The sequence below is a fragment of the Odontomachus brunneus genome, unplaced genomic scaffold (assembly GCF_010583005.1).
Source record: "Odontomachus brunneus isolate Ranch 3 - 2012 unplaced genomic scaffold, Obru_v1 Obru_scaffold_093, whole genome shotgun sequence".
Taxonomy (NCBI): Eukaryota; Metazoa; Arthropoda; class Insecta; order Hymenoptera; family Formicidae; genus Odontomachus; species Odontomachus brunneus.
In genome coordinates, this window is record NW_022639543.1 from 273774 (window position 1) to 287613 (window position 13840).

Genomic DNA, 13840 nt, shown 5'->3' on the forward strand with positions numbered 1-13840 from the left:
CCATCATAATACTGTATGGCGTTAAATATACATTATGTATATTTAAGAACGGTAACGATTGACAAATCTTGGTTGGACCCACGTTTAAGGTCTTAAGGTTAAATGAAAATTCAGGAAAAACGTATTGTTTTGTTAAATTCGAGGAAATCAAATTACGAATTCCATCACAAGTATATCTACTAGCAAATAATTCGACAAATGTTTTGCACAGCACCTTCGCGAAATATTGATCATGCGCGACCTTGGGAGGACGACGATGGCTTCAGTTACCGATCTAGCGGGCCTAGCTACAACGGTGAGTGTCTATCCGCTATGCAAGCGCTACTCATAATTGTCTCATTAACATAAGTAACGATCATCTCATACATGTCCACACGTTCGCACATGACACTAACATATACCACTCTTTGAAGTAACATCGATTAGAGAACACTGTGAGTCTCGATAGAGCGGGGTTTCCCAGGGCGGGAGGTCGTAAATGGTCCCGTTTTTGCCGCTAAAACGTTTGCTTCGTGGAGCACGACATCGACGAATGCGAATCTTGTGACATGGGAGGGGTTCACGCTAATTATTAACAGTATACCGATGAGATATAACTGTACGTAACTCGAAAGCAGAACTTTGTTTTAAGTGACATTTAGCACCCAATACTACACACCGGACGCCCATTAATCTAACAGGTGATGTATTTCTGGCTATGCATGTTATATCGTCCCTAAACTTCGATGTGCTTGCCTTCATTTATTATTTTCTTTCGTCGAACGGCGGGCGGCGCGTCAAGCGATACCTCCGAAAAATAACGGACTATTAAACCGCCATTGCAATCTTTAGCCCTGGAAATCGTGTCCCGAGGTAATTGATCCTGCCCTTAATAACTATTGCATGGCACTTGGGACTACGAAGTTCTTCATCATCATCACACGAACACACATTGCTCTGATGCACACCACTCTCATTCTCGTAGCACGATCATAGAGCTCGTACGTGGAGCTTTCCAAAATGATCGTAAAATCGACTTACCGTCGTTTGTCGCTGCCCTTGGTAAGGATTTAATCGCTATCGCGGATAAACACAATCGCTCCAAGCTCGAGAGACCGTTTAATTAAGATTGATACAGAATATACAAAAACATACTTTACAGACTTCAATTTTTCTAGCGTTTTATTTTTATTTGCAACATTTCTTTGCGCGGCAAGAACAAACGGGAATTTGTTTTTTTTTTTTTATCTTTGTTCTCCTGTCAGTTATCTTATGAGCGATAATGGACAAAGCATACGTTTTTTTATTAACTTGATTCTAAAAATTGACATTTCTAAATTGCTAATGAGACGGTTTTCTTCACTAATGCTCTTAGGAACGGTTAATTTTTAAACTTTCCTAGCGACAAATCTTACAATGTTGGAAGATAATTCGGTGTCACGGTCGTTTTATTTTATTGCTACGGCGCATGATGGTTATTCCTTTCTGCACCGCACACCTCTGCTTCTTTCTTGACAGACATATCAAATTTTGCTTCACGGTATCTTCCAATGTTGGGTCATCGGTTAACTCTGGCACGCTAATATGAGGTATTCGCAAATGAGAGCGGTTTTACCGGAAGTCAAGGAACAATATTGAGAAAGATAATTAAAATTATTATCGATCAAACATGCGCTCTCGTTTAATTAGACCGCAAATTGCTGTCGCATGTCGGTCGATGACAAACCGACGTCTGCTAATTATATTACAACCTTCGGCTACTCAACTGTATCGCGCATTACCGGTAATTATTGACGTGAAAATGAAAAAAAGAACTTCTGATCGCGCCTATCACGATAATTACGCAATAAATGCGTCGATGCAATCGCGACACTAATGGTTAGCGTGCTAGGCTTAACGATATGTTACGGCGACCTACGTCAGTCACGACGCTACTATTTGTCGTCTACTATCATCGTGTCTCTATTTGTGTTTTTGTGTTTGTGTTGTGTTTGCGTGGGCGGCAGTTGGGAGGTCATCGGCGCGCTCCCCGGCTCCCAGAAACTATCCACCCCTTGGTACTCAGCGCGCCTTCACTCTTCCAAACGCCACTAGGCACTATCATTCGGTGAGTCCGAAAACTTTCCAATTCGCCCGCCGTTGGTCCCAAGTCAAACCGAGTCCGCTCTTACGTACGCTTCCCAACTTGTCACTTCGGTTTCTCGTGCCGCGCGTTCTTTGTATCATATCGGAGTGTTCGTTTCATTGTATTACCGTGTCACGTTATCTCGGCTCGCGCAAAGCAGAAGCTGCGATGCCAGGTTGCTGCTTCAGTCGCGCACGTTTCTCTGTAAGCACGTGTAAAATAGGCATGTGAAAGGCATATACCCGACGACGAGAGACCGTTGAACAGATCCACGATTATTCATACCTCGACGTATCGTACGCACGCGTCTTGAGAGTAATATACTATATATTAAAAAAGAAAATTAATATGTTAACATTTTTATTATATTTCTCTCAAGATTCAAACGTCAAAGTATGAATAGTTAAAATATGTTATATCGAGATAATTAAAAATTAATATATAAAGTGTTTGACAATTTAAGATATAACTCTTGAGCACAGGTAAAACAAATTAAATTGAACGTTATGTATTATTTTGCAAATTTCACAATAGTTATTAAAAAGTAATTAAAAAAAAACGCTCTATCAGTAAATACTTACCATTACTAGGAGATTGTAAAAAGTACAAGACATTTTTCTTTAAATATATCTACAGAATCCGTCTCGCTCTGCAGCGTGTAACTTTCCGTGCATTTATTCGCTTATACCATTTAATTAATTCCTTAATAGCTATTGCAAAATTTGCAAAATAGTACATTCTCTATTTGATTCGTCTTACTTGCACACGAGCGTTGTCCTTCAAGTAATCAAACATCTTGTATAATAAGTATAATTCTGAGATGTGTGCACTCCATGTATCGAAATCACAAAAATTATATGTGCTGTAAATATATAATAATATTCTATTTTGAGAAATGTATGTAAAAAGTATTTTTATATTATATCTACTTTTTCGGAATGTACGCGTTGGCTCCACAGAAGGGAAAGTTTTTGACTTGTCATCACGGCGGGCGTGCTCGTCTAGCTTATGAAAAGAATCTGTTGCACTTACACGGGTGCTGGCTTTCTACGTACCCTCTTTTTTTTTAGTCGTAAATTGCCTCGCACACTGTTTTACGAGAATCAATGCTTGATCAATGCACTCGAGAAACTGTCGAGTACTTTTGAGCGCCGTTTGCCGATGGGGGTGCGATATTTTATTCGATATAATTGCTATCGCAGATATCCCTCCTCACACGCGATATCAGTAGCTGCTTCAATTGCTACAGTAATTGAAGTATGTCACTACAGTAATTGAGCGTTACACAGTCAATTACTATATTCTATTGATTTTCTAAAGAAGAAATGGATATCTTTTTATAAGGCAGATTAGTGGAAAGGATAACAATGGAAAAAAAAAACGATAAAACACTCAGCCATCGATGATAGTATCACAAAAATATCGACCACTTACAATTTAATTCTAAAAGAACTTTGAAAGTTTCCTTTTATCAACATTGTCTTAATTATCTAATTTTAAAAATTCACCATGATTGAGAGAATGAATCTAATCTTATATGATCAAGCAATGGATAATTATACTATTTTTATCTTTGGCCGTTTGCATGATGTCGCCTTGTTAGCACAGCGAGCACAGGTCGCGTGTGCCGATGGATATCTGTCTTTCACAATCGATCCGGACTCATAATGGGGAAACATTGTAAAACTGAAAAAAAAAACGCCAAAAGTATCGCCATGATCGGGTAGCGCAACGGTTAGAGGGAAATCCCACGACAGTGGTCGATTTTTTATTGGTGACACGAGAGAGCGACATGGCTCCGGGTAGAGTTCACGAAACGCCTAAAAAAGAATCTGGCAAGCGAACGTTGGGCATTCGTATGGGATTGAGCGAATTGAATCACCGCCGAGACTAATCAGTAATACATGTCGATTGACTGATTTGAAACCAGTTGTGAGCTCCCTTCGGCACATCCCGAAGCCGGGGTACGGTCTGGCACCGCGAAGTCACACCTTCTCCTCGACCGGCGGTTCCGTGTCTGCTCTCCCCGTAAGTCTTGCACCGCGTCACAGTCGACGAGGCGACGTGCACCGCGCTGATAGTGCATTTACATAAATATATACATATATGTAGAGTGAGAAAAAGAGAGAGAGAGAGACAGGGAAAGACAAAAAGTACATAATCGACCCGAGCGGCCGAGCATCTCTTCTAAGATAACGCTTTTCTGTCGTCTAGGGCGACTATTCGTTCAGTGGGATGGGCGACAAGACGCACAGCACTGATTTCTCGTCTGGCAAGTCGGACAGTGAGTAAAACGAGAGGGACCGGCGTCGGTCCCCGCTGCATAACGCGGCCCTCTCTCACACCTGCTCTCAACGTTCACATCACGCTTCTCGAGCTTGACGCCCTCGCGAAATCGTTCTTTTGCGCTAGAGAGACGCAGTCCGCGACGTTATCCAGCCGAATCGAGCGAGAGTTTCTTTCTCCTTAGTTTTCTTATTACCTAATATCTCGCTTTCTTGGAAAATGATATTTTAGCGAGAAAATTCGCGCGCAAAATTAACAACCGAACAATCTTGGTGTCTGTTTGCGTTCTGATAGCTTCAGCCGAAAGCTTTTAATTTTCAATCGCTTATAACTAAAAAATTACTAATGCTTTCATAGTCTTCTTAATGAGATTTTGATTGTTCATATTTCGTAAAGAACACGCAACCTTTGAGCTCTTCCCGTTTATTAAATTATTTATTGGAAATCTGCAAAATGAATAATAGAATTTGTACTTTGCAAGAAAATTAATTTGAACAAAATCACAAATTGCGACTGGGCTTATTCTCACGAGATTTTGCGATATGGAATATATATTGTTCCCAAGAAAATAAATATATCATCACGCGTAATTCACGATAGCGCAGCTGGTGATTTTTGCGAGCGTGTCGCTGCCACATCATGATTTTCTTTAGATAATTTTTCGTTTCGCCTTGCTCCTGAACGCATGCTTTACCACTAATATCTATGCGAACTCATTTGTGAAACGTTCTTCGTACGTTGGCCTGTTGTACTGCCGTCATACGACTTTATCTATCTTAGAAATCTGTGAGGACACGGCACTTATTTGGTTATTAACCAATGAGACTGTTGACCAACCTACAGCGTGCCTTAACGACAGTTTCCTCTTTTATAATGATTGTGTCAAATTTATAAGACGACTTGTGTGATTCATCAACTCAGGCAGTGCCAAGTGCAACGCTGTAAACGATACTCGTAATAATGTTTTATATTCGGCACACTTTAAATTCTAAAAGAAACTACGATTACCATATTTCAAAACTTTCAAATTCTTAGCATTAAAAAGATCATGTCATCACAACACTCCTGTCATGGAACTCCTTGGCTTGATCCATTCTCGAGGAACTTAGAGAACGACTCTTTGATCAGTTTTATAAATCAGGAAATTTTTAAGTAGACACTATCGAGAATTTTCATGGAACAATCGTGTTCCCACGTTACTTAGTCTACTGTTTTGTCGACCTGTCACCTGCACTGTTCCGCGCATTGTTTTGTATATATACGTCATATGAAACGTGAGGTGCGAGCAGCAGATAACGAAGGGGGAACACGATTGGTACAACAACAGATTGTACTTAACATAGGAAATGGTTTGTGCAATATGGTTTGACATGGTTTTTTCTTTCACGTTTTCCCCAATTTTAGTATCAACAGGCAGCATCACGGATGTGGATCGGCGGGCATTGGTATGTACCACAGCCCCATACTACTCCCGGCGAATTAGCATGGTTTGTAGCTTGTTCTTGCATCTCCGTACACCAATAGAACTTTGTTTGCCGGAACAATTCAAGCGCGTCTCCTTTCGCAATTGTTGATCTCGACAATTCAGAACTCTCTTGTCACGAACGAATTAATTATCTCCGTAAAATCCGTAAAATCTACCAAAACTTAATTTGATTGTTCCGACAAATGGAATTTATGTAAATGTAATTTCATTTAACATTTTGAGCACGTCTCTGTAATTACAGATGTGTGTCGCGTTTACACGCACACATTCAACTAGAGAAACATGACAGTACGACTGACAATACATTTGAAATTTATGACGTAAATAATATATATATATATATATATAATGTATACATTTATATATGTATAATTTATACATGATTTATAGTATTTGTTTATATTACGATGTAAGATATTGTACATACAATGCTGTATTATGAGTATGCATGTGTGCTGTACATTTTGCTACGATTTTCAGTTTCGCACTTTTGATTACATGTACTCGATGAATTTGCTCGATGTTGCATATTTGATTTATCAAAAGGGCTTACTTTTTCTCTGCCTTTTAATTAAGTTAAGTCAGTTGATCAGTCGAATAATTATTATTCTATCCAGTCTGCGCTATTTGGCTTCATCCAACAAAATGTATTTTTTTTCGTTTCTAGTACTTTAATGTTGCGTAATTTATTTTGCATCTAGAACAATTTAATTGGCTTTGAAAAACGTCACTTTATATTCAATGTTCAAATTATTCACGCGTTAAAATTAATTTGTTGCACACACAAATGTTTTTCTTTAACAGATAACTATTTTCGAATTGCAAAAAATGCATGTGTATAACACACGTTATTCGCATCCGAAAGATCATAATACAAACAATCAATAATAAAAAAAAATTTAGTAAATAAGAAAGATAAAATCACATTATTGTCGATAAAAGGATCAAAATGTTCGCACGTGGAATGATCGCTTCACTTTCATATATTTCAAATTTTTTAACATTCGAAAAAATATTTTTGACAACATTAAGTTTTCTAAGTATCACAAACTATAAAGATATATTATTAGTTTTTATGATTTGTTTTCGCAGCTGGAAACTAATTCATTGATATTGATAAAGAGTCGTTGTTTATTTAAGCATTCTATTGAGTCATACGAATGCAGTCGCGTTTATTCGTGTATATGAAAAAGACCAGTTTATTAATTACACTAATTTATTATTACAAAATAAGACTACGAACATTTTTATAGAGTGAGAGAAATGTGTTTACTATTCATGAGCGCCGAGAAGATCAGATATAAGGGAAATCTAATTGCTAGCAGAAATCTTTTCACGAACCTTTCTGCAGATAAGAAAGCCTTCCTTTGTATTTATGTCAAATTTTTTATAACAATTTTTTATTAAAAATTTGATATGAAAAATTACTCTAAAATTACTTAAATTACTTAATTGAGTATTCTTGCGAAATATGATATCCTGTATTTGTCTGTCTTAGAAAAAGAGAGAGAAAGAGAGCCGGAGAATACGAGAGCAACCCCTTATGCTTCTCTCGTGGCGTTCATGTTACTACCTCTTATTATTTATTCACGTTAGTTTTCACTAGTGAGTCTCATAATTCTATGTGATCGTGATTCAGAATGATGGTGGGATCCTTCCATCATCCACCACATATACAGGTGGCCTAGGTTCGGTTGTTGGAGGCCACGGGGGTCATCATGTAAGGAGATCGCTGCCGGACATGGGCGCTGCACCAACCGAACCGCCCAAACTTTATCCTTATCATTTACTCGTTATCACCAACTACAGGCTGCCAGCTGACGTGGATCGTTGCAATCTCGAGGTGAGTATAATTGCTCAGTCAGTTGATTGGTTCGTAGGTAAAATATTATATTTATAACAATTGTTGTTCACTGTTTATTTTAATTTTGTTCCCCAGCGACATCTCTCCGACGCAGAATTCGAGATGGTCCTCCAATGCTCCCGTGCGGAATTCTACAGACTACCACAGTGGCGCCGCAATGAAATCAAAAGACGTGCCCGGCTGTTTTAACTCATGCTATACACATTTTACTTATTACATCGCCTCGTGTCACGATTGTGTTACTGTGGTACAGACTGTACATTCCTACTATGTGGTAGATGCATCGCGGAGAAAAAAATGTGTTCGACTACCGTTACCAGAACCGTACTTACCCTACCTGTAGACGCATTAGATGCTAATTGGCGGCCCCGCAAATTCAAGGGACTCCTTTCCAGTAATTATATCATTATAGAAAATAATCAAAAAGTTGTGTAATTTTGACGATGTATACGAAACATATAATGGAAACACACGAACTAAAGGAATTGAGGAAAATCAGAGTCGTATTTGTAAATGTTTGCATATACATTATCACTTTATATTTATTGATATTAACATTATTTATTGAATCTAAAATTAAAAAGTTAATTTATGTGTGACAACATAATTGATAATTTTGTAAAAAATTGAATGATAGTAACCGAAGAAAATTACGAGCGGAGTAAGAAATAGTAACAAAAAAAAGAATAATTTATAGATATTACATATATACGCACAATTACACATTGATTGTGTATGTATATGTATAAAATATTTATAATTTAGAACTTTAGTTATTTGTGTGTTTTGTATACGAATTTATATATTAGGAGTCCCAAAGTGGGGCCGAGAACGCTGAAGTAAGATAAGTACGGCGCTGATTATTGCGACCATCTAACTGCCGACGTACACTCGGCAGCGGAGATGCGAAATCAAAGTCCTCTAAGTGGGAGCACAATACACAAACATACACAAACACACGCATGTACACACACTGTAATGACACGAAAGCACTGCCACTTTGTCGTCAATTTTTTTCTCGCAGCAACGAATCCACAGGCAGCTTTATCTACGATAACCCGATCTGTTTAGCGACGTAGACGTTTCCGAGTTTTACCATTCGGAGCGCCATCGTGACTTGATTTCATCTTCACACACGTTGACAAGTGCGCATTGACTAGCTGATATTAACGTAGAGAAGATAATCAAATAGAGGAGGTGAGAGATAGCAACTAAAAGAAACTCTTGATACAACTAACTATTGTAAATACAAAGTTCGTCGAGAGGTCGAAAGGCGGCGCGGGGAAGCAGCTAGGAAGTTTCAAAGTACATAATCGCGTATTCGCTAGATCGCATACATACATATTCTTGCGGACGTTTATGACGCAGGGAAACGCTACTAAGTAAGGTCTATCATTATTATTAATTTTTAACTACTGCTATTATTACTATTATTATTATTATATTTTACTACATGCAACACGAGAAAAGGAAAAGTCTAAGTAGATGAAGAAGTTCAGCTTGTTGAATGGTGCGAGTACGTTGACTAATCGGACGATTTGCGCGATCACATTTTTTAACTTACTCTCTGTGGCAAGGATTATTTAATAGAGTTGCTTGCGCAGTGTCCTTGTAACAAGATATTTTATCCTTTTAATTATCCTTGATGTATTAACTAAAAGATGCGTTCTGCGGTGCGGACTGCGATAGACTTCTTCTACGATCGCTCGACCACTCTATTAGTTAGAGTATAAATAAGGAAATCAGGACCAAATTTATAGTCGTGGTGGATGCAGCAGTCGAAACCAACAAGGGCCTTATACCACCAAACGTATGTTTTATTACGTTTCACGAACGCACGGATTTATTGCTGTTCATCATTGTCGAAATTTATAAGCGATTCTCACGGAATATCTCTGATTCGTTATTTTGAGGTGTGTGACTTTGGAAACGTGGCATAAGTGAAGTTTTGAAAATTTCACGACAGATATGCACATCGTATTGCGTGATTCCGCACTCATCTGTTCATCCAAAAAAAAAAAGAAATGCCAGGCGATTTTTTACAGATTTTTAAGAGCAAAACTCGTTGATCACATGAAGTAAAATGTGTGAAATTAAAAATATTTTAGACTTAAAGAGAAACACATCTCACGCCACGAGCACACAGGCTGCACTCTTGTCATTTTTCGAGGTCATACTTCAAAAGTTACTTTATGCTACTTTCGAAAGTGCGAAGCAGCAATTCCATTCGCAACCACCACTAAACGAGAAAAAATGTTGCTTTTGTAGAAGCAACCAGCGATTGTCCTCCACCCTTAAATTAGGTCCTGCACAGAACTAAGGTGTTTCCACTCAATATATCAAGCGACAAGTTGAATACGAAGCGGACGCGCGTTCATTGAATATGTAGAGCTGATTTATTCTCTAAGTGAATGAAACAGAATTTTTCATAGAAAATCGAGAGGAACATACACGAAGTTCCGATTGTTACACCGACTATGTACGATTATACGTTAGATGCGTTCATTATGTATTTAGATACGCGCGCACGCGCGCGCACAATAACAAGGTTCACGCGCACTTCGAACGAAATCGCCAAACCGCCGCTGTTGACGCGTATATGCAACGTATTATCGAAACAATTGCGTTTTACTATTACACTTCGCCTCCTACCCTAAGTCATGTGCCTACAAGCGAATGTCGTGGAACATTTACACGAAGGAGAAAGAGAGGAAGGGTGAGTGAGTGTGAGAGAGAAAGAGAGAGGAAGAAAGAAAGAAAGAGAGGAATCGTTTGTCTTACGAGCGTCCTACGCACGCTGTACATTTGTGTAACACTTACAATTCCTACCGAGGCAACATATATACGCATGAAAGACGTGTCCCCGATTTTTCGGGAGATCTTCGAACGTTTCTCGGGACACTTTCAAATCCTTGTGTTGCCCGGAAAACGATTTCATCACGAAGAAAGTCCGACGTGCTCCATGATCATTAACGTACAATTCATTATTTCGTTATTTTGATATTTCAGACCGACACAGAGTGTTAATATCTTCTTGCTTTTTTTTTTTTCTTATGTCTTAGGTCTATACTGGCGTAACGCCTTCGTATAATCCTTTTGTTTCTTCCTACTTTTGTTTACGGACCAAACGGTCCTCGCGTCGAGTTTTACCGATTTTGTACCGGGGGTTGGTATTCTTGATCATGGTGCAACGTTTATTGTTCCCACTGTGCAATGCGAACCAATGTATGTTTCTGTTGTATAGAGCACATTGCTTCCGCTAGTCCCTAAAGTTAAATAAATGCAAATGTACGAAAAAGCCAACTGACTTCTCTCATTAATAGTTACTTCGTCAATCATTGACCAACAAATGCACCATGCTACATTCTTTTTCTTTAAATCTGTTTCACGTAAATCTTGAGAAAGTTTTGTTTCCGTTAATTTCTTGAAGGTAGTACGAAGATGGTATGATGACGGTATTGTTCTTACAGAAGAAACAATCCGGAGGTAATCAGCACGCAAAGCTTTAACTTGTATTTTTTTAACTCATCACATTCTATCGAAAGAAAATGTTAAGAAAATTTTAAGAAATATGTGAAATGTGTGTATGCGGGTGAAGATGCACTGCGATACGCAAGATTAACTCGGGATTACTTTCTCACGGAGGATCACGAAACTTTCTAGGACACTGGAAAGTGACTCGTACTGATCTGACATTAATTCCACCTTCTCGCCCGCACAGAGCAACACCGGCGTGGTTTGTACACGACCACCAACAATGGACTTTGGATTTCCGGCTTTCCCGACAACGTCCACGCTCTGGCCGATCCTTACAGATACCGGTAGATTCTGTAATGTAACGGCGATACATGCGTTTCAATTCTAGAATAATCATCTTTTGTCTATTTGAAGTGTTTTGCAAGTTGAGAGCAAACGTTCTCTAAACGTTCAAGGCGGAATGTTTTTACTTTTTTTTAAGTTTGCTGATAAGCCGATGCTATTGCGAAATGGTCTGAACGTTTTTTGTTTACTGATAAAGTTAGAAACGCATTAAATGATTACGGTTGCAAGTCGATAGCGATAATCCACTATGACAGAAATCGAAATGATAATGTGTGAGACATTTGACATCACAATTGCAACGCAAGATTCAAGAAAAGAATATCTTCCTTATATTCTTATTTATTCAATATTTATACCGTATATTGTCACTTCGATTCCTATCATAATTTATTACCACGCAAGTAGATAGTGAGTCAACCAGTCAGCAATCTATTCTTTTGCCTATTTGAAAATGACATGCAAGAATTTCCAGGCTCATTTCTCGGCTGACATTACGATCTAACATAGCCGCGGTGAGTACTTAGTAGTCTCAATGCGCTGCTAATTTTATCGGAAAAAATATGTTCAAACTATTTCGCAAAAGAGTATACTTTAAGTTTCTCATCCAAGGTAACCAGCCATCTTGGCTCCATCGCAACCGCCAAGCAGTACATTAAGTAATGAGATTGCGATAATATAAGATTCCTGCAATCTAAACACGCGACTAAGACGACCATCAGGCCAGCCAAAGCGGTGTAGTCCAGCACTTTCGAAGAGTATCGCAAAGGCGACAAGGACAAGGTACCCTGAAAGAAGAAGGAGAAAAACAGAATCCTTAGTACATGTCGTTTATTGTTATTTGTCTAATTATGAATCCTTTTACTTTTTACCAAAACCCTTACCTTGCCCAGATGCACCAAACCTTGAGAAATACGGACGAGGAATAGATGAGACGGATTTTTCGCGTAATAAGCTGCCAGATGTCTCAACATTGTTGCCAATCGCGCGTTATTGGTGCCGGCACCCACCAAACCGAGAGCGATAATCGCGTTGAAGGCGACCTCGGTGTCGTGGTCGTGGCTGTACTTGTTCAACACGTCTACGATCACCGGATCGGGGTTCGATAAGGAAGACAGAGCCATGGCGAGGGGCATAGCACGTCGCGCTGGCGTTGAACCATATCTACCGATCTGCTTTTGTCACAAACCCCTTAATTATACGGGAATTCGACGATTATGAGAACGGCTGCAGGTCGTTCCCACGACAGACAGCCGGAACTAGTCGTATTTTAACTGGTTGTCTCTATTTTGTTCTTCAGTTCCGTCCCCAGGAGGAGACGGAGAATCAGTTCAGTCATGGGCTGCTCTTATAGACCATAAGAGTGCACTCATAAATATTAATTAAAGTGAATTGAGGCTTAAGTGCGACACAGTCTCTTTCTCTAACTCTGCCCTTAATAGGCTACCCGCCCACAGCGCTTCTCATAAATATCAGTTAACATCAATTGAGGTCTCGCGGAGATTTATTTTTTCACCTGGCTCAAGATCCTCGAGTTTTCCTTCTCCTCCGCAAGCCCGACTACCCCTACTCCGAGAGTAGCTATAGCCTGTGCTGCACCAATCTCTCTAAGATAAATACCGAGAACATAGAAGTTTCAGAAGCGCATTAATTGTAGTACACTTAAATCTTTAAGCTTGTTTTTGTTTTAACTGAATTAATACTGCATGAAAACATCGTTCCTTTTCCCTTCGACTGCTAAATTATGTGCTTATTTTATTCTAAGGACAAAAATACAAAGTAATTTAACTGAAAAGAACATATCTTTTGTTCCATTCTAACAGCAAAAAATGCAAACTGGTTTAGTTAAAAAGAAGAGATAAATATTTTTTAATAGATTTAAGTTACACTTTTTTTGCCTTTAGAGTGAAATAAATGTATAACCTAACGTTGAATGGGAAAAGAACCGAGTTTTAATGCAGCACTAGTTCAGCTAAAAATAACAGATTTCTTTTGTTATGATTTGATAAGACTTACTTGACGGACTCTTCGACTCGGTCATCACTTTTTTTACTCTTACCAGACGTTAGAGAACTACTCTGCGGTCTTTTTTTATCACAACAACTCGACGTCGGGCTATTCTCAGTGATGTTTTTTTCACTCACGGCACCTTCGCTCGTTTCTGAGCAGATTCTTAATAACTCTTGCACTATCAGCACGTCACCAGTACCCGCGTACGCGCAAATCTATATATATATATATATATATATATATATATATATATATATATATATATATATAT

The 13840-nt window shown here is 38.7% G+C and overlaps 2 protein-coding genes across 15 annotated transcripts in view; one reads left to right on the plus strand and one right to left on the minus strand.

Annotated features, from left to right (window-relative positions):
* LOC116848306 (actin-binding LIM protein 2) overlaps window positions 1–11043 on the plus strand; it is a 43588-nt gene extending 32545 nt beyond the window's left edge. For 5 of the 14 annotated variants that reach the window (XM_032824231.1, XM_032824230.1, XM_032824236.1 and 2 more), the window contains 6 exons: window positions 212–295; window positions 1986–2086; window positions 4319–4388; window positions 5795–5877; window positions 7516–7719; window positions 7816–11043. In XM_032824231.1, coding sequence (XP_032680122.1) covers window positions 212–295; window positions 1986–2086; window positions 4319–4388; window positions 5795–5877; window positions 7516–7719; window positions 7816–7929 — 656 coding nt within the window. In that variant the 3' untranslated portion in view covers window positions 7930–11043. Of the gene's footprint in view, window positions 1–211; window positions 296–1985; window positions 2087–4034; window positions 4133–4318; window positions 4389–5794; window positions 5878–7515; window positions 7720–7815 lie in introns of those variants that run through there. The other 9 variants (XM_032824234.1, XM_032824244.1, XM_032824233.1 and 6 more) reach the window with 7 other exon arrangements.
* A 46-nt stretch (window positions 11044–11089) lies between these two features.
* LOC116848305 (26S proteasome non-ATPase regulatory subunit 2-like) overlaps window positions 11090–13840 on the minus strand; it is a 6626-nt gene continuing 3875 nt past the window's right edge. Inside the window, exons 11-15 of the mRNA XM_032824229.1 lie at window positions 13576–13784; window positions 13076–13166; window positions 12444–12731; window positions 12153–12347; window positions 11090–11568 (exon numbers count right to left, since the gene is read on the minus strand). Coding sequence (XP_032680120.1) covers window positions 11359–11568; window positions 12153–12347; window positions 12444–12731; window positions 13076–13166; window positions 13576–13784 — 993 coding nt within the window. The 3' untranslated portion in view covers window positions 11090–11358. The remainder of the gene's footprint in view (window positions 11569–12152; window positions 12348–12443; window positions 12732–13075; window positions 13167–13575; window positions 13785–13840) is intronic.